The sequence below is a fragment of the Tyto alba genome, unplaced genomic scaffold (assembly GCF_018691265.1).
Source record: "Tyto alba isolate M040663 unplaced genomic scaffold, T.alba_DEE_v4.0 Super-Scaffold_14, whole genome shotgun sequence".
Classification (NCBI taxonomy): domain Eukaryota; kingdom Metazoa; phylum Chordata; class Aves; order Strigiformes; family Tytonidae; genus Tyto; species Tyto alba.
In genome coordinates this window covers 28357740-28385347 of record NW_024881276.1, presented here as the reverse complement: position 1 = coordinate 28385347, position 27608 = coordinate 28357740, and the positions used below count along the sequence as shown (strand labels likewise).

The 27608-nt window shown below is 38.2% G+C and overlaps 1 protein-coding gene across 1 annotated transcript in view; it reads left to right on the top strand.

The window, feature by feature from the left end:
* The window catches only part of MORC3 (MORC family CW-type zinc finger 3), a 29550-nt gene extending 1957 nt beyond the window's left edge, over positions 1-27593 (top strand). The window contains exons 2-17 of the mRNA XM_033011354.2: positions 3036-3108; positions 6822-6954; positions 8064-8278; positions 8556-8703; positions 10692-10839; positions 12076-12207; positions 12415-12534; positions 12960-13057; positions 17143-17247; positions 17358-17480; positions 17609-17683; positions 18499-18541; positions 19728-19915; positions 20507-21335; positions 21794-21957; positions 25149-27593. Of these exons, the coding sequence (XP_032867245.2) occupies positions 3036-3108; positions 6822-6954; positions 8064-8278; positions 8556-8703; positions 10692-10839; positions 12076-12207; positions 12415-12534; positions 12960-13057; positions 17143-17247; positions 17358-17480; positions 17609-17683; positions 18499-18541; positions 19728-19915; positions 20507-21335; positions 21794-21957; positions 25149-25302 (2748 nt within the window). The 3' untranslated portion in view covers positions 25303-27593. The remainder of the gene's footprint in view (positions 1-3035; positions 3109-6821; positions 6955-8063; positions 8279-8555; positions 8704-10691; positions 10840-12075; positions 12208-12414; positions 12535-12959; positions 13058-17142; positions 17248-17357; positions 17481-17608; positions 17684-18498; positions 18542-19727; positions 19916-20506; positions 21336-21793; positions 21958-25148) is intronic.
* Positions 27594-27608: the final 15 nt, after the last annotated feature.

The following is a 27608-nucleotide window of genomic DNA, read 5'->3' as shown; positions in this document are numbered from 1 at the left end:
TTATGATCTGTAAGGGGTGGAAGCATTCCAGTTTTCTTGGAAAACTAAAATTCCCAAAGCTGTCTAGTCATTTTTGAGGGATAAGCTGCTTTATTCTTAAATATTTGCTGGTCGTAATTGCAGGAGATGCTCCTCTTAATGCAATTTAGTCTTTTTATAATATGCAGTGTATACACATTTTGAAGGAGTGGGAGGTTTAGTTGTATCTCCAAAAGGAATTTGGCTGCACTTGGTCTCAGGAGAAAAAATGAAACCACCAACCAAAACCCACTTAGCAACAAAATATATTAGGTCCAATGAACAAAGCAACTGGATGGTCTTGGCTAACATAACCAAAAGTGACTTGTTTACTAGGGGACTAACTCTTTCTTACTGTACTTAATTGAAGCTCAGTTATTCATGAGCTAATTAAAGTGGTGCTTGGATGAAATGAAGTGTAAGGGGAGTTGTTGCTGACAGCTGGGTATGCTCTGAAGCAAACTATGAAGGTGGTAGCCTTAAAACACTATTCTCCATTTTTTTCATCCAGTTTTGTCATATGTCCTTGTTTCAATGCCTTACATGAGCAAATGGTGCTATCTGTTCTGAGATAGGCTTTCCGGTGAACTACATGTGGGGTACTCGCTCGCCTTTTGCTGCAGGGGGAGATATTAGAGCCAAGAGCCAATTTGTTACAGTTCCCGTGTTCAAACCCCTGTCTTCTCATTTCATATACCGGTTCACAGTTCTGTGTACCACCTTCCAGCCTGTCTTAAAACCTTAGCACTTGAAACAGTGATCCAGAGAAGATCAGCGTAATTCTGGGGGTTGTTTTTAGAAAATGCTGTTTCTTTAAAACGCTGTTGTTTTCAAAGTTAGTCACTGGTATGCAGCAGTGAAATTGAGGGATGGAGAAGTGTTGCTTTATGCCATCAACATGTGAAGATACTTTCTTGCAGTGAACTTGTACACTTTGCTTCACAGAAAAAAGGACACTTACTCGTGATTATGTCAGTGTTGGGCAATGCTGCAGTTCCTTCATCAGCATTGTCTGGTGATCAGGGAAGGCTCACAACTGTGAGTTCATGCCTTTATCAAAACTACAGTCAGGACTTTTTGCCAAGTCCATATTGCTGAGGTTATAATGCCAGCAGTAACTCCAGAGATCCCAGTCTACCTTGTGTGTGGTTGGAGTTTTTCACTGGCTAGCAGCAGAGAAATAGTTTAGCAGTGAGTTGAGCAGATGCTGGATGCTTGAATGTGCATCTGTGTGGTGGGGCTTGTTTGAGTGTTAGTGTTTATATTTTGACAAGGAGGGATTTCAGGCAGGGGGAAAAAAAAAAGAAAAAAAACAACAAACAGTTGTTTCTTTAGTATTTTAGTCTTGAAGTTTAAGAAGCAAAGGAACAAATGCTGCCAGCACTGTGAAAGGTTGAAGTGAAGATAATGAATGATACACGAGGTCCTAAGTTCCGCTGAGTTACTGTGTGGCAGAGGAAGAAATTGTAAGATCCTTTTAACAGTGTGCCATATGAGGTTTCCATTAATAGGCTTGATGTAATTTTATTCTTGGATTCTAGATTATTTGTAAGTATCTGTTAGGAATTTGAAAGGGGCACAGTGACGTAACTTGACTCAATTTACCAGATTTTTATAAAACTGGAGTTTTAAAGCCCAGATGACAGTGAAGACATGATGTCTATTCGTACTTGTACTCTAGCTCAATGGACAAATGCAGTGATTAAGTCGCAGTCTGAAAGTGTGTCCTGTGTTCTTTTCACCTTACAATCAAGGTGAGGTTTCTTGGCAATTTATGTTGATCTAAGCTAGGGCTGCTGCTGCTGCCTTACTCTTGCTCTGGTACCTGGCTCACCACTCTTGAACTTGCTTGAAGCATTATTCGTTTTCACTGATAAATGAACTTGGAGGTTTGAAGTGGTTGCTTGCTTTTATTTAGACTCTGCTAACTATATAAAAGTGCTTGTCAGTGTAGCAGTTCCGTAAAATTTATCAAGTATGGATATATACACACTACTCTTAAAAAAATTTTTCTGATTTTATATGTATGATATAATGTGGATTATACTATGTTTTTTGGTATAACTGCACTGTACAAGGACTATTTCCAGCATTATGTATTTGTAGATACTGCTTTTTATGCCCTCAGCACAACTATGCTAGCGAGGCTTAAGCATATATGTGCAGTTGGGTTTGTGTTAAAGGCCTTGTGAAAGTATAATTACAGATATTCTCAGTGGTAATGCAACTGTGTCAGTTTCAGCAGTTAAATTTTTCCAAACCTTGCACTGACAAATCCTGAAAGTTATATGGATATTTAGTTCTGGTTTTCCTAGTCTTTTGATTTAGGTGAATATATATGAGCCCAGGATTTTGTGAATTACTTGAGAATACTTTTGTCACTGGCATAAGATATGTCCCATAAAGAGGTACTTTATTTGCATATTCTCATCTAGTCCTGATAGTGTCTATGTTCCTCTGGTTACATCTTACCATAAGTGAGGATAAAATGTGTGAGATCAAATTGCTAAAAGCACAAATCACAGTTGAGATAATCTGATGTGTGATTTCGATCAATACAGGCAAAAGGAGCAATAACATCGGACAGTAAGCCACTGAGTATATTATGTGCTTTTAGGATTAAGTTTAATACTCATGGTTTAAGATGTATCTTTTTGACATTTGAGAGCATGTGCTTCTGTTACTAGATTTGAACTAAGGCTTTGTGTTCTGTAACCTCTAGCATTGGTATATAGCAGCAGTTCCTTGTGTTTCTATAAAGAAAGTTTGCTAGAGTGACAATGTAACCTGTGCTCAGAATAGAGTATGACACTATGCTGAATTCTGTATTGCTCTTTTGTCTTTAATAGCTGTATTAATATTCCCTATAAAAGGTGTTAGTATGACAATATCTAAAAGTAAATTACAGTCTTTTGGTAGTGTTGTACAAAACAGCTTCATTTAATGTTACTTTATTTAACGTACTATTTTCTGGCTTGGTATCATTGAACTAATGCCATTGTTTGTGTTTATTTCAGCTTTGTCCAAAGTTCTTGCATACCAACTCTACCAGTCACACCTGGCCTTTCAGTGCAATTGCAGAACTTATAGGTATGTGGATCGATAGTATGCCTGAGTACTTGACTGTAATACTTTTTCCTTGTTATACAACCCTTTACCTTCATGTAGGGGAAGGTGTTGATCTGTTGTTACCATTCAGAATCTTACAGCATACTTTTTTTTGTTTGTCAGATTGACTTTTTCCTTTCCTAACAGCATATGTTACTACCCAACATAAGTTGCCGGGGCCTTGTAGGATTTGCTGGTTTCTTTTTACTGAGTTTATCAGAGATTGATAAATATAGAAGGCTGTGGGACCAAGTGAATTCCTTCTCTTCTAGTCCACCAAATGCAAGTCGACTGCTTTTTGCTGTTCCCAGGGCCAGAGAGTAGTAAGGCTGAGTACATGTTCCAAAGATGTGTGTGCACACTTGCATCCTGTACAGACATACCTGGCCACAGACAGATTAGCACAGACAGGAGGACGGTAACTTTGCAAGAACCCACATGAGCACAAGCAATGCTTGAAATGTGATCAGCACAAATGGCTTTATCCTATTCCTGCTTCCTGGCTAACCAGGTTTAAAGTTCAATAGGAGCGCATACGTGTACTCTCACTCGTCACTCGTGCTTACACACGTTTCTGGGTGTTTCACCAAGACCTGGGATTCTTTCCAGTCCTAGGCTTAGACCTTGGATCTCAATGGTTGCTAGTTTATTCCAACTTGTTGGCTTGTCCAGCTTGAAGTTTGCTAGCAGAACAAATTCATACAGGCACATATTGAGAACAGAAAGCACACTCACACAGGAAATAATTAGAAATAGTATTTAGTAAGAATAGTGTTTACAGCAGTGTGGCACAGGGTCCAACCATACAAATGTACTGACAAGCAGTCAGCTTGCACACAATCAGCCTGTGGTGTTCACCCCCCCGCCCATTATACCATTCTTCTCCCATCCACTTTAATCTTTCCCTTTTCTTAAATGCTTCCTCAAAACATGCAGTGGTAATTTTTGCATGTTGTCACAGTACTCCTCAAACATCCTAATTTTCTTTTAAGGGTTACTAAGTTTTTGGCTTAAGATCTTCAGGGTCATACTTGAGCGGTTCCTTTTAAGGGTTCATCCATCAGTGTCCTAAGAGTTCTGCTCTTTGTTAGTGTCTCTGTCACCTGCTGTTAGCTAAGACTTGAGTATCTGTTTAATTTATTAGCTCCTGTTGATCATCTTGCCATTGATTTTTTGAATAGCGGTTAACTGGATATCTTCAGAGTTGCTTGTTTTCTGCGTTAGGTAATGGTTAGCAGACTTTCTTTCACTGTTTCCTCAAAATAAAGGTGTGGCTTGGAAAGACTTGCCAAGTTTACCTAGCAGTTTGCTGTTGCCAAAAGGAGCAACTCTTCTGGCTGGGCACACATTCCTTTGCTTCCTGTGCACAAGTTTTGCTATTGCTAATCCAGAAAATTAACCTAACAAAAGAAAAGAGAATTTTTTCATCTAGATAAGGTCAGAGCTGTCACAAAGGAGGAAACCAGAACCACATGGCTATAGGAAGCTGTTGGCTGTTCTGGAGGTAACAATATGCTAAGTCATTGCAGCTGTTTTATCAGCCCGTGCCATACCTGTCTGGGATGATGGTAGATGTGCTGTGCAAGGCATGCAGACCCGTCTTCTTCCTTTGCCTCTGGTTTGTCATATGTGTTGCTATAACAAAGCTTCAAAAGCATAGTAGCAACATATTAGTTATAAAGGCTATAAGTTAGTCATGTTGATATAAATAAATTTTGTAATCTGCCTTTCACATGCTATGTAAGGCTCTGCCATATACCAAATATCAAATAATACAAATAGGGTTATATTATGGAGGCCTGAGTTTTAGTTTATGTGAACTGATCTAAAATGTTAATGGTCTGTATGCTAAAATTTGCCTTTTAAGCTCTAGTTCCTTCTGCCAGCTTTTTGATGGTTATATTCCTGGCTTCTCCCCTTAGTCAGATGAAATTTAAGTGAACTAACGGTGATACTTGGAAGAGGGTACACGGGACATCTAGAGAGAGTTGGTGAGCTAGCTGCTCAGAAGACTTCACAAATTGTGGCCTCTGAAGACTATTTCCAAACTTAAAATTGTACTTGAAACGTACTTCTTTGTTGATGCTGAAATATTTATGAACTTTTTCACTGTGGATGCAATTTGTAGTTTATGCTTATAGAAGGCAAGCTACCAAGCTCTGATTCCTTTTTATAGGCTGCTATGTTGGCTTGAGCTGTTTATTTATGGCTCTCAGTTGGACCTGCGAAACAGACAGTGAGGCAGGGGCGCTGCCTCTTGCTGTGCCATCACATCCCACCCCTTCTCCTCCCTTGTGCTTTCCCCTGTCACAAGTTCCATGAGTGGCAGAGTGCTGGGGAAGGGGAGCAAAGAGATGCGAGAAAGTGGTGTTAAGGGCAGATGAGATTAAAACTAGCTTTGCTGCCAAGAAATTTGTGGAGCCATGGTTTCCATTTCACTTGCACTAACAATGCTGCGAGCTCTTTCACATCCTGTAAATAGCAAGTTTAGTCTAAAGTATTTTGTACTTTCCTTCTGTGAAAGTCGTGACTTCTTAGATTTGAACAACTTGCACTAGCAAAATAAGTATTTGTGACACTTAGCTCTGTTAATATGGAAGTGATGTGGTAGCAGAGCAGCAACATTTTTTCACTTAAATTTCCTGCACCCGGGGAGTCAAAATTGTAGATTTCACAGAACTATCAGGGATCAGGGGAGTTAGGGTTCAGGTTTTTTGCTTTCTTTTTTGTAGTGTCCCAGATTTGATTATCTGAAGTTGTGATAGTATTTCAAATCTGATTTCCCAATTAAAAAGCCTGCAGCAGGTAAGGTATTGTTGCAGCCATATATATTGGTGATGTGCCATTTTCTGTGTTACAGACAATAACCTAGCCTCCTGAGAGCCAGTCTGAGAGATGTTTGCATGACAGAGAAAGTAAATATTGCTTTTATTGAAAGTAAACAGCTGCTTGAGAGACAGGAAACGAAAGTAGAATATCGTCTTGGTTTTGTTTTCTGTTCTGATGTTTCAGCTACTGATCTCCACCTCAATTTTTGCCTATATGTTACTGTCATCTATAATAGCTGGGAAATTGTGTGTTGTTTTCAGGCAAGGTTTGCCAGGTTTTGATGCAGCTGTTTCATCGTAATGTTTTGATTTAGTGTTATCGTCTCTAAAGAAGGTAGTGTTTTAGGAGACTTAGGTTTTAGCATAATATTTATTTCATTAAAAACTGCGGCATCTTGGTTCTGTGCAAAAGTTGACTGATATTCAGTGACTTAGCTGAGAAACTTATATCTGTGCCAGCACAAAATTTCTGCAACTGTATTACATACCTAACTGTGGAGCTGAAAAATGGCTGCAATTTTAGAGCTCCATTAGTTTAGCATGTGACTCTTCAGGGTCATAGGCCCATGATTAGGGACCTACCTTAAGCTGCCATATTCACAAAATAAATATATGTGCAAGTGTAGCATCGTAATAAAGTTATGGACACCTATTCCATACAGCCGTTTGGCAACATTCAGTAGATTGATTATATATATATACCTGCAAGATAAGGCTCTGTTGCACGCTACATATGGATTTAAGTAACTGGAAGACTTACTATCTGATAACTTCACTGGAATTAAACACTTTAAAATATGTTCATGCTTAAACTGTTTAATTTTCGCTCTTTAGTATCCCACCCTTGTTTGCTTTCTTTCTTTTCAGATAATGCTTATGATCCAGATGTGAGTGCTAAACAGATATGGATAGACAAAACTGTGATAAACGACTATATATGTTTGACATTCACTGATAATGGAAATGGTATGAACACAGAGAAGCTGCACAAAATGTTAAGGTGGATAACCTCTCTTGCAACTTTTTTTTCTTGTAAAAATTCCATCATCTAGTACCGTTATTGCTCAGCTTATTCCTTTTTCTCAGATGTTATTGACTAGTTTTGTTCGTAAACTTAACATTTCTGAAGGTGAGCAATTATCCAAGTGGGACTCTAGAATAGGCAAATGCTAGTAAAACTTTCACACAACTTTGTTAGTGTATTTTTTTTTTCTCATAATTTCCTTTTATCCTTTCTGTCAACCTTCCCATTTAACTTTCTGTGCAGTGGTTGTGCTGTGTAAACTCTCTGTAGTGCCCTTTAGTGGAGCTAAGGAGAATTCGTTTTTATTAAAGGTTGCTTTAGTTAAAGTTAGCAAACAAGAGAAAAGGGGAGGTTTAGTTCAAACCCTTTAGAGAATTGAAAATAAAAGGTATTGTGGAAAACTTAAGGGAATTATATTTATGTTGATGTGGTTTGTTTAAATATTCTATAGGGTTTGAACTGATCTTTCTGCAACTCTTGTTTCTACAGTTAACAAAGAGGTTGCTGTTCAGTTGCTCTTTTAGTATGAAAGATTGCTCTGCCTGCAGATAAATCTCTGGGTTTAACCTTGAGCAAGCTTGAATTCAAACTGTTATTTTTCTTTTTGTTAGATACCACAATTAGTATCTTGCTAAATTCCACGTTCCAGATACAGTTACCTGTTTTACTTTAATGTGTAGTTACTAATGGAAAATTGGTAGATCACACATTTTCAAGCAAGTAGAGGGGGAAAAAAAAATAGCTTTAGTGGCTTTTCTTAGTATTTATGGTGAAGCCACAGGATAACTATTAGGATCCTGTAAAAATGCTTACAGTTTAATTACGGACAAATGGTATTTCTTTTCCATAATTAAAGATGAAACTGGATTTCCCTGAGTTCTTGTAGTGCAGTTTTAGCAATGTTACCTGGAGAATTTTGAGGATTTGCTTAACTATACATTAATTGTAGAGTAGTCCCTGGTCTTTAAAACAAGAGGTTAGCTCATTGTGTTTAAGTCTAATTTGGGAAGTCTTGCATGCATTTTGGGGGTTTTCAAGTTTTACAGGGCTTTTTACACTCTTCTAATGCTTTTCATATGTTTCAGCTTCGGCTTCAGTGAGAAATCTGTGATGAATGGCCGTGTTCCAGTGGGACTGTATGGAAATGGGTTTAAATCAGGGTCCATGCGTCTGGGAAAAGATGCAATAGTCTTCACCAAGAACGGAGAAACCATGAGTGTGGGCCTGTTATCTCAGACTTACCTTGAAGTCACAAAAGCAGAACATGTCATGGTTCCTATAGTGACGTTCAACAACCAACATATCCTTTCAACAATTTCTGGGTGATAAGTTGTGGGCACATGCAAAATTTAGATGATAATATCAATAAAGGAAATCTCCTTGTCTAGTCTTATGGATACCATAAATAAATTGTAAGCTTCAAGGAAGGCTGTAATTTGGTAAAGCCTTTAAACTTGTAGGTGCTTTGAGATGTACAATGAGAACCTGTGAAGTCAGTACAGGGTACTGTTGCAGAAGTTTCCTCACCTCTCAAAGCTTACTTCATTCAAAGTCAATCTCCTTAACATAATGCTTACGACAGATAAGTGATGCAGCAGAATCCAAAAACAGCCTGAAAGCCATCTTAACACATTCTTTATTTTCTACTGAGGAGAAATTATTGGCAGAGCTAGATGCTATAATAGCGAAAAAAGGAACAAGAATTATCATATGGAATCTTAGAAGGTAAGATGAAGTCCAATCTCTCATATCTCTCATTTAGTTTCTGTTATCTTTCAGTGTATGCAAACATACAAGGAATTTTTTTGTGGAATAATTCCAAAATACTGTGGACAACAGCCTGTAACTAGGAAACTAGACTCAAACTTGCATGACTGAAGGCCTGTAATGTTGTATGAGAACTGTTGCTAGTATCTCAAGTAACAAAGCAGAAGGAAGGAGAATGTAAAAGACTTCATATTTTCCTTTGATGAGATACTGTTGCTTTTGTCAGAAGGAAAATTGAAATATATAAATTTGAAATCTTTTATTTCAGACTTATGAAATTATGAATGGAAAAATTAAAACAAAAAAATTGAATATATATGGAGAAGTATTACTGGCTTTTTAGGTTTCAAGTCAGCAGAGGGTTCTAGACCTTTCTAAACTTCTTGTTTACCATAAATAAACATCCAAGTAAATAAACACAGTTGTGTGCCTTTATCTTATTTACCTGCTTGCCCTTGTAGGATTGTGTTTTTTTTTTTAAAAAACAAAACAAAACAAAAAAAAACCCAGCTATTGCTGTAGCAGTGTCAGGTGGGTGTCATTACTTTCCATCTTCTTTCCCTTTCTTCACATCTTTGCTGCTGCCTTATTAACAGGCAACTTGTCTGATGGCCTGTCCAGAAAAGCTTTACCATACCTTTAATTGTGATGGCATTGATTGGTTGGGAAGATGTTGTCTTCTCCTATGTTCTTAAGTGTTTAGCTTAATGTAGTTTTAAATACCTGAAATAACAAAGTATCCATAGGAAGCAATTTTGAACTGTTTCAGTCTTGTAGATTTGGCAAGGAACAAGCTTGGTTTTCAGTTTCGTATATTTATCGTTGCCCATCAGAAAAAGGGCAGAGGGGAGAGGAGTGGGGCAGGAAACCACCCTTGAATATGAGTATAGTATAAATGTTACAGGACAAAAAAAGATCTGTCATTTATAGCAGGTGAAAAGCTTGGGGTTTTTTTGTTTCACTAATTTCTTGTGAGTATTAGAGCCCCAAATCACTTTTAGCTTAGTAGATTTTTAATACAAGAAAGGTGAATGTAACAAATGTATTACGAATTCTGGTTGTTTCCTCCTGCCACCTGCTCCATAAGAAAAACTTCACCTCCTTTACACTTCAGAAACTAATTTGCATTACCCAGGTAGACTTTCATTTATTTTTAGGTATGGATATTTTTAGCAATGTGCATTACTGCATTGCTTGAGCAAAAGAAAATACACTGAACTCAGCTGACTGGGCAGGATAACTTTCATGTTCTGAATCTTGGAGTGTATTCATGGGAAGTTGTGGGAAAGAATACTTCTCAGGGGGTTCATATTGTTTATGATATGTTGTAATGAAATCTACTTAAAAAAAAAAAAACAGAGCTGTTTCAGTATTAAAAGACTTTATTTCTGGAATATTTGTGCCAACTGTGATATATCTCAGTGCTGTGCAAATGTACTGCCAGTATACTGCAATGTATACATCTGCTACTAAATATAGTGTATGCATCTGGTGAGCTATCACAATTTCTTATTGGACAATTGAGTTGGAAAGCTGTAGTGAGTGCCATTTTTGCAGCATTAAAGATCTTAGGAAGGCAATTTGTAGCGTTCAGAAATTTTGCGTTTAGAAGTAATGCATGTGTCTTGGTCTATCCAGAATTTAGATCTGATACTGACTGCTTTTATTTTTGAAGTGTAACTTGTTTAGAATTAAGTTAGAACTCATGAATGTCTTGCTTGCTATGGCTTCTCTTGTATTCCTTGGATACCAGAAAATAACTGGTGAATTTGTTTATGTGAATCTGTGAGGGAAAATCATCGTGGCTCAAAGGAACTCCCTTTCTCTTGCATCTTTGTGATACCTGTTGGGTCCACCACAATATCTTATGTTGAGTTGTTTGTTGTTTGATTGATTGATTGATTTTTTTCCCATAATTAGTATTTTTTTAAAAAATCTTATTTTAGAGATAAAAATGAAAAACCAGAGTTTGACTTTGACAAGGATAAATACGACATCAGAATTCCAGAAGACTTAGATGAAACAGGCAAGAGAGGATATAAAAAACAGGAGAGACAGGACCAGATTGTTCCAGAAAGTGACTATTCACTGCGAGTATGTATAACATTTTTAAAAATTTGTTGTTTGTTTTTTTTTTTTTTTATTATTTTATTTTTGGAAGTTGGAGGGTTTATTTTTTTGGTTTTATATTATGTACTATGCTGCGGAAGGGTTGATTGTGGTGGGAAGGGAAATGTCAGAACTTAAATGTTGGGCCAGCATGTCAATTTTTAAAATTGAAGGTGGAATGTATTTGTGAACTTGTGTAAACATTTGCTGCTTGTTTAGAAGAAAATTACTGCATTTTATGTAGTCTTGCAAATACCTTCTTCTGTTAAATGTAGTCATCATAGCCATCACACTAAGGAGCAAGAAGGAAATGTGATCAGAAGTTGCAGAAATTAAATGGGGGGGTGTGATTGTCAGCAGACTAAACATTCCATTATAATGCAGGTATACATGCATATAGTACTGATGCTATGCCCATGGAGATTTTAAAACAGGTAGGTTTTGATTGACAAAGTGTCATTTCTGGGTTTCAAGAAGAGGTAAGGAATTGGGAAGCAGCTCTGTTGTTTGAATACATGCGTGCAGACAGGGGCAAGGCTTTTCTTTAGACATACAACCGTTGTCTCCGCTATTGATTCATAAGCTTTGACGTCTTTTTTTGTAAGAATGTGCATCTGGAATTACTAGGTGTTCTGGGCACTTTTGGATAATATTCTGAAGTATTAATCCAGTTGAGCTAAACCCTTCAGTTATTCTAAGACTTGCTGAAGTCCTATATCCACTCCAATTATTGGAAGTTGCAAATACAACGATAAATGAAATGCAAATTAAAATTCATAGATCTACACATTTAAAACAAGATTGCATAGCAGTTGTGAAGCTATGATAATATGCAGTTGTTTGGAACATACTTAACATACTTTGTTATTTTAAAGCTTGTAGTAGAATTTTAAGCTCTCAGTAGGGGATAAGAAAAGAGAGGCTTGTGTGTTTGAGACCGATTTTAGTGGTGGAACTGCATCTTCAGATACCTGATTAACTTATCATATTCATAGAAGTTGTTTTTCAATTGCTTTTCATTTAATTTGTGACATATGTATGCTAATTGTGCACAATTGCGTTTCCTATTTTTCTTAATTCAAGTTGGGGAAAAAGCCCACATTTCATAAAATTTAATTAAAACTTGCATATATCTTACTAAACTTAGTGTGTCTTGTAAAGTATTAATATTTTGATGTTTGGAAGGTTTTTTAATAACAGGAGTTACTGTATGTTTTATAGGCTTATTGCAGTATTTTGTATCTGAAGCCAACAATGCAGATCATTCTCCGAGGACAAAAAGTGAAAACGCAGCTGGTTTCCAAAAGCCTTGCCTTCATTGAACATGATATATATAGGCCAAAATTTTTGAATGTATCCTTTGCTACTGTTTACATCATTGCACACTGAATTTAATGATGTGACTTATGTAAGCTATCTGAATGACATACTGAAGGAATTATCTCAGTATAAAAAAAGAAAATTCCAGGACCCAGTTTAATAACTATATTATTTAAGAGGAACAATATTTTTGTGTTACACGAGATTAACCAGATTTTTTTCCTTAATATCTGGTAAAAGGCTAAAACAGTAAGAATTACTTTTGGATTTAACTGCAGGAATAAAGATCATTATGGAATAATGATGTACCATAAAAACAGACTCATTAAAGCTTATGAAAGGGTTGGCTGTCAGTTAAAGGTAAGAAATTAAAGCTCAAAAATATTTTAACATCTTTAAAAATCACTTTTACTCAAGCATTACTTTTTAAAAAATAATATGGATGGAAACTAGGATATTGATGTATCCTGTATAAACACCCCTTTTTTAGTTTGTACAGCAGTTAAAAATTGAATGAAATTGTATGCAGTTGTTTTAATGTTTGTTTTTGAAACTAAGCTTGATACACAAAATACGGGCCTGAGCCTATCTTTCAGGGTAAAGAGGGATGGAACAGAGGATTTTTTTATTTAGGTGTTTGTGTTGAAAGTTTCTTTCAGGAACAGGAGTCATAAGCCAGAAAATTGCTTTTACTTAGTATGTATAGCTTATTACCTCTGGTAAACTCTTGCAGTGTTAGCATAGAATATATGTTGTTTTTCCTGATAGATCTAAATTTCTTACAGGCAAACAACATGGGTGTTGGTGTAGTTGGGATTATTGAATGCAACTTCCTAAAACCAACTCATAACAAACAAGATTTTGACTACACAAATGAATACAGGTAAATGTATATTTCTGTGTGGACTTTCTAGTGAATCGTGTTGTTCACTGTGAAATACTTGATGATGAAAGCTGCTTCTTTTCTAAGTAGTAAGAATAAAAGCTTATGGTCAATCATTAAACTGCATGACTGTTCTGAACAGTAGGGGTGGGATGTTTACATCTACACTGGTCATACTGCATTCATTGTGCAGTCGGTGAAGTCTAGAGTATCATACACATCATTTTAAAGCAAGTGCCCTAAGAGTGATTGGTCGCAATTCTGCCCCTCGGTGATTGTAAAATGAGTACAGAATAACTCACTGAGATGTGGATATTTGTATGGCACACTAAAATTGTGATATATAAATCCCACGCGGTTAACTCCTTTCATAACAAATTTTGTTTGGTCGTTTTTTGGAAAAGGTTTGTTGGAATTTTTTGAGACCTTCTTTTCAGTGTCTTTCCCAAGAGTGGATTTCAATGCCCTGAAATCCTCTGCTACCTGATAGAGCATTTTAAATACCTGACATCCTGAAGGTAGCAGTGATTTCAGACATTGGTTTGTTTCAGGTTTTATTTTTAGCTCAGGGCTGTCACTTTTTCACATATCTGCATCCATCCCACCAGTCAGTATCTAGTGTGATATTTCCTATAGTTAAACTGTGAACCAGACTGGGAATCTAGTCTTACTTAAAATTTTCAGAGATGATCACTCTTTTTAAGCCAGGTGAATTTCCTAGTCTGTTTACACTGCTCTGCTGTGAATCAGTTGTGCTGTCATTGTGGAAGAAGGCATGCAGGGGAGGAAAGGCTAGAGGGGATGAGTTACCTAAGCAATTTTTAGGCTGAAGGGTAAAAATTGTTGAGGGAAAAATTCCTGAATACAAACCTTGAGAATTGTTCCATTCTGTATTACTTTCTTTCCTTTCATGATGACAAGGCTGTTTTCTCTTTTCCGTGCTGCTTCATGTTAAGGAGTATTGGGAGTGGCCACATCCTCCAGCAGCTCTGTCCCGGGACTCCCTCCTGCCCAGCCACTGGAGCCCAGCCTGGGGACCTAGGGTTTCTGCCCAGGCTGAGGGACACGATTGCCACTTTCCTGTTTGCAGGTTCAACCAGTAGCGACACTGAGCGTGTGTCCAAGGGCGCACACACACAGAGGACACTGACATGGCTGGTGGCACAGACTGCCACAGACAAGGTGCACCTACGTATAGCACTCACATAAAACATGAACAGCCAAGTCCCCTTCCTCTTCTTCAGCTGGTAGAGACAGAAGCTCCCTAGTGGAGACACACACATGGCACCCTAGGTTCAGAAGCACACGTACATCTGTGGATCCCCCCCAGTACCAGCACAGCCCCTCTGTCTTCCTGGTGCCCCTGCCTGGATCCCAGGCCCTCTTACCTGCTTCACAGGTCCCCCTACACGCAGGCTGATGCAGTTTGATGTTTGCTAGCAAACATGCACACTCACACACTCATACCACAGACACTCCATATTCGCAAGTCCCCCTGGGTATACCAGCACAAGCTCTTGCCTGCCTGATACCCCTACCCGGACCTGGGGCCTCTTCTTCACTGCTGAGTCTAAACTAGAGTTTGCTAGCAAATACACATGCACACACACATGCCCAGGACTGGGGAGGCTGCAGACACTCATTCCCCTGCCAGCACCAGGCACCCAGGCTGTGATCCACAGTCCTGCTTTAGCTGCTGGTGGAGCTGCTGAGCCCCTCATTCATGCTGGTCTACCCCAGGAGCTGCTTTTTGGGGTCAAATTGTTCCTACTTCTGGGTGGCAGCTAATAACCCGCACTTGTTCCAGTAGCTGACACCACACATCTAGTCTTGACTCCGTGAGCTGGCACCAAATTCACTCATGTGCACAGAGCTGTCATCAGTAGCCAGCACTTAGTCCTTGCCATACACATACACACAGGATAGAGAGTGAGATTATGTAGAGAGTTAAGAAAATATTAAATAAGAAGATCCAAGAATATGGGACAGACTGTGCTGATCAGGCACGGGGCTCAGCCAGACAACGGTACTGACGAAACCTGTTTTACTTGCAACCAGCTCCTTTTATACCCTTTTCTGTCTACACCCCTCTTTGTTCCTCCCTGCTCATTGTCTTTGTTAATGCTAATCGGTCAGGTTTTATGATGCTATGTTTGTCTCCTTCCCCTTCCTTATCCTCCCAACTGAAAAAATAAACCTTCTCATATTCCACATATCCTTACCAGTTAGTGTGACTGTGTGTGTTATCACTACCTCCCTTGTCAGTCAGGTTTGTCTCTGTATGTTCTTGTTTATGGCTACTTTGACCATATGCCCCTAAAGGAGCAGACACTTTCCTTCTCTGTGCCCTAACATTTGCTTTCAATGTGGACGTAGAAATTTAGGATGTTGAATTGCAAACGTAGGTAGGAGAAACTTTGACAGGAGAAGTCCTTAACTTTTTCAAGCTGCATGTTTTGCACTTCAGCCAGGAGTGGTTCAGTTCCCGCTGGCAACCTGAACTGTCCACAATGCCTTTTCTGAATTGCTGATGTATACGCAGCTCTGCTTATAAAGATAACCCAGAAACCACATCAGAGTGCTGTAATAAACAGAGCTGTTACTTGCAACAATTGAAGGCCTATAGCAAGATAAATCTTGTTATTCCTGCTGTTGAAACAGCAGCCTTCTGGAGGAGGAACAGTAAGCCTGATAGCTGCTGCAACCACTACAGTTCAATCTGTCTGTGTCTTTAAATAGTACCCACACTTTGTGCTGCTCTTTGCAGTGATACTGCCAGCTTTAAGTAATTCCCATGTTTCTACCACCATTGTGCTAGCAGAGCCATTAACAAGAACACTTGGTAAAGCAAATCAGGGAATTGGTCAAACTGGAAAATAGCTCTTCTGTTTTTTCAATACAGATGTTCCCTGAACCATTTCCTGTGTGGTGGCACTAACAGTTCCCTCGGTGGGGATGGGAAATTAGGAATGCCATAGGATAGTCATTTGTGTTGGCCAAGGTTTGCACTATGTTCCCGTAGGCTGGCACAGTGAACACTGAATGCTTTTTACTTGTTTCTTTTTAAAAACACTTTTAAGATGGGCATGGAGATACTATACCTGAAAGGTCTTTTACTAAGGTTTTTCTTTGGAGTGCTACAGGTTTTCAAAAGGTAGCTTCCCAGCCCAAAACAGAAACATAAAACTGATGCTGTAATTTCATGATCAGTGTAAGATGACCTGCCCTGCTTCTCTCTCCAGCAGAGACATGATCCCATCCATGCATGGCTGCCCATTTCTGCCCTTGTGGTACTTCATTTCTTTTGGCACAGAAATTCATGACTTGGGTTCAGAGGTGATCTAGATCAAAACTCTCTAGGTCAGCCTAGTTCACTGCACAAACATATGTTAGTTCAAGGGACAGGGTGGTGTAGGCGTTGCAGTAAGCCAGGCAGGGAGGGACTGACTTTCAGGCTCTGGTTACCCAGCCACTTCACTCTGACATAAATTCAGCATGCTGACAAGAGGCAGTCTTACCTCTACCTCACCTATGGGGCTGCTTGTTCTTCCGCACCACTCCCTCCTGTGTGTGCCAGCTCTACTAGTCGCTGAGCTGTGCGATGAGCCCTGATCAGGAAACTAATGTAGCTAAAAATTAACCTAGGGTAAGACTAGCCTGCTCCTCTTAGCAGCATGTAGACTTTATACTACATTAAAGTGATGATGTGTTTGCAATCGCAATGTAATATTGTATTAGGTCAAAGTAGAGTAGTCCTGAACCTGCAGTTAATGAATGTACAGAAACATCTGCCAAATACACAGCTACGTACTGGATTGACAGAGGTGGTTTTGTCCTTGTTTCTTTTGTGATTGAGGTTGAACTGGTGGGGTAGCTTCATGGTTTGCACTGTACATTCTCAGCGCTTCAGAATTAAGCACTCTTGATTTCAGTCTTTGTGCTCCAACTCATACTTCCAGTAATTTCTTTGCTGACAAACATAATTTCACCCAATTCCGTCTATTCTTTCCCTGTAGTTTGTAAAGGTTCTTTTGGTGCTAGGATTTGTTTATTTAAGGTGGTCTTTTAAAAACTTTTCTTTTTAGACTTACAATAGCAGCATTAGGAGAAAAGCTTAATGATTACTGGAATGAAATGAAAACGAAGAAAAATGAAGAATATCCATTAGCTTTGCCAGTTGAGGAGATACAGTGAGTATCAATTCTAAATAGAAGTATTTTATATACTGTTATTACTGTTTTACACTCAGTTATGAAAATGAATTTTTCATGTGAGAGTTCTGATATTTTTTCCATTACAGAAAACAGCCTGATCAGACATGGGTACAATGTGATGCATGTCTGAAATGGCGGAAGCTGCCAGATGGAATAGAGCACTTGCCAGAAAAGTGGTATTGCTCACTGAACCCTGACCCACAATTCCGGTAAAATTAGATTTTGATGAATATCTAAATACTACTTTTAGTTCTTATTTTAGCACTTGTTATAAGTGTGGATGTTAAGCTCTTCCTGTTGCCTTTTTTTTTGCCTCCCCCCCCTCTCCTTAACTCAGGAATTGTAATGTGCCAGAAGAACCAGAAGATGATGACTTAATACATCCTACATACGAGAAAACATACAAGAAAAAGTGAGTACTAGAGACTTTCTCACAAGTGTCTCAACATTAGAAAAAGAATGTGAAAAGTAAATGCCCTTTTCTCTCACCTGTGGTATAATTGCAACTCTTCTGGGAATATATCCAGCCAGAAAATAGTGCCCTGAAGTGGAGACTTGATCATAGCAGTGAATAGATGAATAGCGCTGTTATTTTCTCTGTTATTAGCATGTTGGCATTACATTCAGATTTCTCTCTTTAATACCTGTTTGGTCTCCTAAATCAAAATTAGGAATGTCTTAACAAAAGGGGCCTCTTTCATTTAATAACTACTAAGGAGAGCAATGCAGCAATTGGTGTTCAAGTACAACTGTCAAAGAGGGTAATTTGGGATGTTAGAGAAGCAAACTACCAGGGCTGTTAGGAGACCTTGTCTAGGTAACTATTATTTTCAAGGTCCATGTTGAAGCAGCTGAATACCTCAATACATTTATTTAAGTATAAGAGGATTCTTAGCTAAGGTGTGTGGAAAAAAATTGGCTTGGGTAACTTCAGCTAATGCTGGCTAGCATTCTACAGTGGAAGTTTGTGAGGTTTTTTTTCAATTTTTTAAAATAAATCTTAATTTGAGAACTTGCTTCAAGTTAAGCTAACTTTAAGCTATACTAGCTTCTAAGTTCATGCAGAAAATTTTCATTCAATAAACCAGAATATGTTCATTAGAACTTTATTATATCTATCTGAGATAAAGGAGTCCGTTTGCTTTTAGATTTTGAGGTTGGTTTGGTTTTATAATGAATTCACATTTTGAATTTAAGCTTTTTTTTTTTCCCCTTGCTGCTGTGCAGAGACAAGGAAAAACTGAAGAAGCGACTAGAGTACAGCCACCAGGTAATTCCTGAAGTTGATAGGAAACTGACCCTCCAGTCTTGTTTTAATTGACTGACTGTACAGGTTTTACTCACTATTAGTAAACCAAAAATCCCCTGTCTTTTCTGTCCGATGATGGAAAATACACCATTGGTTTCTATGTAGTACTTAAGAAAGAGTTTGGGGGACAAAGCCCTTTCACCAAATAGAACTGGAAAATATGTCATTCACTCATACCTGTTTTTATGGCATGACATCTAATTATTGAAAGTGGTTTTGTTGTAGAGAGATGTGATGAGGATATAAAAGTAGAGATGTCCTTAAAACTGGGATAGGGGGATGGACAGACTTGTAGTAGCTGCAGTTTTACATGATGGCATTCAAATTCAGATGAAAATAACATTGTTGAGTGATAAGAATGTGTAGATTGTAACTCCGAATCAAATTTCCAAAGTGTGCTTTAGCTTAATTTGCTCTCAAAGTAAAGTGCTAACCTAAGATCACTCCGTTTCTGGGTAAGAGATACTGCATGTGCTGTTTTAACCTATATACTTCATTGTATTAATTTTTTTGCTATTACTTTTAGCCAAGTACAGAAGTAATTTCTAAAAGTAAAGTAGTGTTCATTTTAGACAAACTGAATTAATTATGAGCAGCTTTTACAGAGCTGGCTGTCTCATACTTTGTGTATGATGATCAGACTTCAGACAGAGATACAGCTTGGGAAAAGCTGTTGCCTGAGGTTCTACACAGGTCTTTAAAATAGGTTTACCTAGGGAAAAAGTTGCAAGATCAGAAAGCTGCTTTCTGAGAACAATAAATCTGTGCATGGAGAGTAGCGTGCAGCTGATGTACAGCATTCAAAGTCCTGTGAGAAATCTTCCAGAAGTCTGCAATTACAATATAGAACTTTCTGCTTTCTAGGATGTTGTATGTCTTAAACCGACATGAAGGAAATGCTTCACATGCATCAGTAGAGTTTAGGGGGAGAGCTTGTGCGATCATTAAGTTAAGAAAAGTGGAGTCTGCAATGTGGAGTCTAGCCATTCCTATTGCAAAATACTGAGCCTGGGTTCAAGGAGATCCTTGTACACGTAAGAAATGTCAGTCAGAATTCTAGGTGTTGGCAGATAGAACTGCTTAAACCTATTCTGAAGAATCTACTAATGTCTGTTTCTTTTCATTCTTAACTAATATTATCTTATAGATCAATAATGAAATGTTTTTAAAAACACCTGTTTCTTCAAGTAAAGACTTCAAAACGTTCTCAACTGTGAGTGGAAAGGAAGCTGTTCCCAGATCACTTTTAGCAGAAACATCAAATCCTTCTGTCAAAAGATCTCTGCTTATTTTAAATAGATCAGTATCTTCACCTCATTCTGATTCTGATAACAGGTTAGTGAACCTGTACAAAGTAGATTCCTGTTTATTTCTAAAACTAATAACTTGCTAATGAAAATGATGGTGTTGGGTGTAGTCCCATCTTCAGGTGATAGCTGCCAAAATTCATATGTCACTTTTGAGAGTATAGGAAGTAGCATATTGATTAAAAGTACCTAGAAACATTGTGAAACATTGTGAATGTGGCAAAAAATACTGTGCACTGGCAAGGAAAATTGCTTAGTGGTTTGTCTGTTTAGGAAAAGACTATTGTGTTAACCACACTTCACAGTATGTCTTCATTAACCTCTGTTGGTTAAGTAAGGGGGGGGGGGGGGGGGGCGCTGTTCCCACAAATACTGAGCTTGGGTTTGTTTCAAAATAATGTGTGAAGGTAATCATTTAGCGCGTGGATGTTAGCCCCTTGTTTTTACAGGAAAAGTATTTATTGTGGCTATGCATCTTAAAATACTATGCTGGGAGACATCCCTTTCTAGTTATTGGTAGTTTTTAATAGTACTTACCAAAACACTAAACGCAGTTTGAAGCAAATGACTTTGTAATATTTGAGCAATACAATAATCGGTTTAATATTTTGCTTCTCAGTCTTAAACGGAAGACACCTAGTTGTGTGACACCTGTTTCTTCAAAGACACCTCGATTAAATGACAAAACATTCAACCACCATGATGATGATGATGAAGATGTCATTATTTTAGAGGAGAGCAGTACTCCAAAGCCTTCAGCAGATTCTGATGTTCCTGTAGTAAAAACTGAATGTATTAATTTGGATCAAGAGGAGAGGCAGAAAGAAAACTGTGATGTTGGAGAACCTAGCAGTGCAGCTATTTCAGAATCAAGGAGTGAACAGTTGACCTCAGCAACACAGACAGAGCTCCCAAACTTAGTTGTTAAGAAGGAAGAGGTGGAAGATGACACTGGTATTCAAGTTCCTGGGACAGAGATGGAAACTAAACAGCACAACTTTAATGATGTTTCTGAGACATCTGTAGATCTTGGAAATGAACTGAAAAGTCAGCTGCAACTGTTAAACAAAGAAAAAGAAATGTACCAAAACAAATGTGAAGTATTAACCAAACAAGTAGAAACACTGGAACAGAGGATTGTAGAAATGAATAATAAGTGTGTAAAAAAAGAAATGTGCCATCAGTCAACTGAGACAATTTCTTCACTGGAGGAAGAAAATGTTCATGAAGGAAGTTTGGCAGAAGTGACCATTCGCTATGAACAGGCCTTAGAAGAAATAGCAAAACTAAAGGAACAGTGCAGTACCCTGCAGAACTTAAAAACTGAATGCAGCAAGTGTGCTGATGGTGAAAATAAGAGTGAAGTAGATGAAATTGCTATGCAACTGGACGATGTTTTCAGGCAACTGGACAAGTGCAGCATTGAGAGAGACAGATATAAAAGTGAGGTATGTTTGTTAAAAAGTGATATCCTTCAAATTAACCATTATTTTTAGTTTTTTAATGGGTGTTTCATAGCAGTTCTAGTACACAATGTGTTGTATAGTTCAGTCCACTAACTAATTAAGCCACCTAAAAGAGGGGAGAAATACTAGATTAGCCTAGGACCTTTTGGGTTTTTGCTTCCATAGATAGAAATAAGCAAACTTGAGAGAGACTGCAAGACTCTCAGTGGCTCTGAGTGCAAGACAGGAGACTGAGCAGGCTCAAAGGGAGCACACATACAGTGTTCCAGTTGACAGCTGGCTATTTTAAAGCAGTTTGTTTAGGTTGTCATATCTTAAAATCTAACTGAAAAGTTAATTAAAAGCAGTCAACAAAGTTAAATGATTTAAATTTGTATAAATTATCTTTAATCCACCACAATATTAATTGATACATAAAATTATTTTTATTTACTTGACAGATTGAACTACTAGAAGTGGAAAAAAGTCAAATTGCCTGTCAGTGTGAAGAACTCAAAGCAGAAATTGCACAGTTAAAAGCTTCAATTCCACAAGCAGTAGCACGTGCAAATGATTCTACCACCAGTAACGTAGAAGACTCTGTACATTTTTCTGATGGAGAAAGGTATCAATTTTGTTCTTTCTAGCAAGATTTTGGCTGGCTGATTGTATCTGGAACATCTTGATGAAGGTCGTGTCTGATAATCCTATAATAAAATGTGATGTTTGGAATTCTTTTCTACTGACTCTTGTGACTCCTAACTAACTTTTTTTCTCAAGTGAGTGAGTTAATTTTTTTTTTTTCTTAAGTATTTCTGTTAGCAAGGTTGCCCACTGCACAGTAGAATGCCATATTGACACTTCTTGAAGTATCAAAAATGTTACATACATACATACATCAAATGTTACATACAAGGCAGGACTTGCAGGATGAGGAGAGAGAAAGGAGGCAGGAAAGAGGGTGATCATTAGCTTATGCTATGTAGATGAACTTCACTTTTGTATTCTATTTTTCTTTCTTGGATCAGTAGTACTCTACTAAAAAGAGTTTGGATTTGGTTTTGAGGGTTACCTTACCTGTAAGAACTTCTTGCTGCAGACCAATCCTATTGAACTAGGTTTTGTCCAGAGGTGTATCTTTGAACTAAATGAAGGTTTAAACTTAGAAACAGAGAGCTTGCAGCACTCAGTTAATAGAAATAGCAAACACAGAAAAGTAGTACACATACCAGATGGAAGCAGGGATGAGCAGTCCAGCAAGAATATAGGCACACTGCCTGGGCATGTAGGATGGAATTGAAAGCCAGAGTTCATCTGGAGTTAAAACTGGCAAGGCCTGTGAAGAGGAACCAGAAGGGCTTCTGTAAGCACAACAGCAGCAACAGGAGAACTAAGAAAAAAAGTGGGCCTGCTGCTCAGTAAAGGACATGAGGTGCATGAGGCACAAATTACTGAGGTACCCAGTATCATCTTTAGCTTGGTTTTCACCCGTAAGGTCTGCCTTGTGGCCACACAGGTCCCTGAGCCAAGTGGTAATCTTAGGGAGGGAAGCATTACTTGTAATAAAAGGTGACTGAATTAAGGGACCATTTAAGCAAATTTGACATGCACAAGTCCATGGGACCAGATGAGATGCATCAGAGGGAGCTGGCCAATTGATGGAGAGTTGGCCTTGCAATGGTATCTCCAAAATGTTGTGTCACTTGATGTTCCTGATGCCTGGAAAAAGGTAGTCTTCATGCCCATATTTAGGACAGGCAGAACTTCAGTGTAGCCTCCGTCCCTGGGAAGACCTTGGAGCAAAATCCTACCTGGAAGCCAACTGCACCCCCATAATAGTCAAAGTGATTAGGGACCAACCAGCAGGGGTTTACTGAGGGCCAGTTGTGCCTTTGCAGCCTAGTTGCCTTTTACAAGGAGATGACCAGCTCTGTGGATCTTCATTTTAGCAAAGCTTCAGTGTGGGCTGCCATAATATCATGACAGCAAAGTTTGTGAGGTGTGGTTTGGATAGGTAGACAAGGAGGTAGGTCGTAAAATTGGCCAGACTGCTGAGCTCATGGATCAAGATCGAGGCCAGTAATGGTTTGTGCCTTCATTAATGGCCTAGATGACAGAGCAAAATTAACCCAGTAAATTGATGACACTGAATTGGAGGAAACCGCTGATACTCTGGAGGGTAGGGCTGCTGTTGAGGCACCCTGACAAATTGGAAAAATAGGCTGAAAGAAACCTCCTGGAAATTCAACAAAGGCAACTGCAAAGTTCTGCACCTGTGTTGGAAATACCCCAGGCAGTTGAACAAGCTGGAGACTACTCATAGGAAAGCAGCTTGGAAGAAGATGGCCTGTGATGCTGGCGGACTAAAAGTTGAATGTGAGTCAGCAGTGCACTCTGGTGGTGGGAGAGCCCAGTGCCTACTGGGCTATATTGGCAAGAGTTCAGCCAGCAGTTTGGGGGAAGTGAGTCTTTGCTAGTGTCTTCCTACTATTGGGCATTGTGAAACATGGAGTATTGTGCTCAGTTTTGGTAGATGAATGACACTGGCATATTGGAGCAAGTCGACTGAAGGGCCACCAAGATGGGCAGGGGCCTGGAGCATCTGATATAGAAGGGGAAGCTAAGGGAAATAGCTTTATGAAGAGCGGGTTACCTTGAAATCCTTTTGGTCTCTTTTACTGCCTAATGAGAGGGTGTAGAAAAGATGAAGCCAGCTGCTTCTTACGAGCATGGTGATAGGATTGAGAGGCAATAGACACCAGCTGCAACAGGGGAAGTTCTGTTTAAATATTAGAGAAAAAAAGTGTTCACAGCGAGGGTAGTCAGACCCTGAAAATGAGACCCAGGGAGATTGTGGAATCTCCATCTTTGGAGATTTTCAAAACACAAGAAGGTCCTAAGCAATGTGATCTGAGTTAGCCCAGCTTTGAATGGGGGGGGGGGGGGTTGGGCAGGGGAGAATGGACTGCATGATTGCCAGAGACACCTTTCAATCTGATTTGTACTGTGGTTAAATCTCCCCCTTATCTGCCAACGTTTCATTTCCTTCTTACAGTACCTGACTTGTGCTTTCTAAAAGAATTAGCAAATACATGCAGGACTTGTAAGTAACTTCTACCACAAGTCCTATTGGAATACGATGGCACTGTGAAGACTGCCTACTGGAGATGATAAAGGAACTGGTGGTAGAAGGAAATGCTGAAGAGAAGGGATAGGTCATTTAGAAGCAATTTGATCAGGAAGAGGACAAAGCAAGGGGATCCAGGAAAGAAAGCAAAAAGAGGAGGCGCAGCATTTTCATTTTACTATAATTATTACCTTATTTTCTCTTTATATTTTAAAGCCTTTGGACAAACTACTCTTTTTTTGCCTTTGTTTCTTCTCTTTTTCTCTTCTTTCCCTCCCATTGGTGATAGTAGTTTGTGTTTCTGAATGTATAAAATTATTTGGTCTTAAAATTGTTTTGAGAAATAAAAAGGTGTTGTGGGATAAAAGAGTTGTGCCAGTGCTTATTTGCTAACTTAAATAAAAGCATTCAGAAGTATTTCTGATCTGTTGGGAAAGGCAGAGTTCGGTTTAGTCCTTAGAACTTTTTGAAACTTCAAAACTAAAACGAGCAGCTCAGCCTTGAAAAACTATTAGATTTTGACATTATCTTGATGCAGCTTAACTGTATCAGTTTTTTATTGCTTTATGGAAGTCATGTATGGACCCTTTCCAGTATGGTGTATTAGTCTAGCTTTGTTAAATAAAGTACTGTGTATTTGAATGTAAAACTTCATCTGCATCTAATCACAACTAATTATTTCTTCACAGCCTGAAACTACGCTCTCTTCGAGTGAATGTTGGACAACTTCTGGCTACAATCATGCCTGATCTAGATTTGCAGCAAGTAAATTACGATATTGATGTAGTAGATGAAATTTTAGGACAAGTTGTAGAACAAATGCATGAAATCAGTAGTACTTAATATCTTAAGATTTTAGCAGACTCTTCCTTGATCTTCCATTATAACCTTTGTGTAAGTTCAAAATTGTATATACCGCTTCTTCACTTTATATATTTGACATAGTTCGATCAATAAGTGTATATACACGTTTCAATGTTCCCACAGATGCAGTGGGTGTTATCTTCACTTTCTCTTAAAGGAACACTGTCAATATTGACCAACCCTGATGTACTTAATTAAGGATTTTGCTTTTAAAATGTATTTGTAATTAAATCTGCAAATATTTTTATTATTAGGAATCTTAATACTTTTCTACAAAAGCTTTTTCGTTGACTTTTGATCTTATATAAGCATTAATACTTGCAATTACTTCCTCTTCTAAAATCTAAGTAGTGGAATATATTAAAAATGCAAAAAAGAACCTTGATTTCCTTCTCAGAAGAAACCTTAGTAGTGTTGTTGTATAATACAGTATTGTTTCATTGCTGTCAGCAATGTTATATGTTGCATTAATGAGACAGAAATGTGACTAGTATGAAAACTTTGGCCATATGGGTAATATTCGTGTTTTACTACCAAAAGAAGAAAAAAATTATGATCTTTTACTCCCTTTTGGGTTTTTTTTTATGTCACTGGAGAACACTATTTGTACATAGTTTTACAGCATAAACAATTCCATGGGATATGGCTAGGATATTTCAGCCTTTTCAGTGATGGAAACCACATGCCCGTGTGTGTCCAGCCCTTACTACTTGATTGTTGTTTCTTACATCCAAAAACCTGTTTGTATTTGAGCGCACTGAGGGGAGAGAGATCTTCAGTTCTACCGTATAGTTCCTATTTGAGCACAGCAGTGCTGGTTCACCAGCCCAGGTATGTTCCAGTACATGGCTTCAACAGTCAGATTTCACACACAGCTCTTGCCTACTTTTTCCAAGACAAAGGCAGCTGGTACCATGGGAGGCAGCCTGGTGGACCATGGGAGAGAACAAGGTGGGGTGGAGTACCCAAAGCTAGGTAGAATGCCTGGGCAGCCCCTGCTCTGCATCAAACACCATCACTTGAGACCTGAAGGCCTTTTTTCAGGGACGCCCGGTGCTGAACAGGATCAACATAGAGGTTCTGTGATGCATTTGTATGCTGATATACAGAATCTCAAAAAAACTAAATCATCGCTGTATTAAACACGGAGTCTGCCTTGGAGTCTTTCAGACTGAGATGTGAGAGTGGTGAGATTAATCTCTGAAACTAACCTTCCTGTCAGAATGTACCATGCTGAGTACGAACGAGTCAGACTACTCACTCCTTGATTAGTTAGTTGAATGGGAATACTCTGAAGAAGAGGCATGTTTACTCATCTGTGATGTTAACTACTACAGAGCGAGCTAAAGCTGAAAATGTTCAGATACAACTTGTTTATGCTATCTTAAAGTTTAGACGTCTTTTATTATAGGCAAGACAGGGGAGTCCTGCTTTTCCCTGCTTTTTTTTTTTGTTGTTGTTAAAAATGTTTTATAGGGACTCTTAAGCCACTGGTTCTCTGCCCTAATGCTCATGCAAAAACTTCCTGGAAGAAATGATACAGAGAGAAATCACTGTTACAATGATAATGGTATTCTCAGCCAATTGTGTAATTTTCTTCTGAAGTCATCAGGAATGCGAAGAGAGGCAGCAAAGATAGCAAATGCACCTTTTACTCTGCAGTGGTATTTGTCGTCCAAACAGTGATCAATAAAAATGGTTCTTGCTTTTAAAAAAATTCTTAAAAAATTTTTTTTAAAAATCATGGAATAGCAGTCAATTTGTTAATTCCTAGAAAGTGTCTTGTTTTATAAAGCCAACATTTTTGGCTTTTGCACTGCTACTGTCCTGATTTAATTAGATTATGTTCCTTTTAGTTGTAGTTCAGTCAGTTTATTTTGATGGACAGTATTTCAGTTTTAAGATGCTGTCTATTTTAATATGCCAATAAGGGTAATGCAATACTGTTGTACTTTATAATGGGTAAATTGAATGTTTGATTTTTGAAGAGGTGGCTGTAATATAACTATGACTTTTAAAAAGTTTATATTTTTCATTTATTGGTGTGTAGTTTTCCATTTTTTAATCATTATTTATTAAGTTTCCTCAGACTCTGTAGTCGAATTTCTTATAGGCAACTGGCAAAATATAACGTATGTCTATATTAGAAATGGCAAATTTACTCTGTACATTTACACTTTGGAGAACAGTGGACTAATGGAAATGGTTTTTATTTACTTGTTAAAATGTATTTTTTGTAAAAAATAAAAATAAACAATATATAAATCTGAGTTTGCTGGATCAAA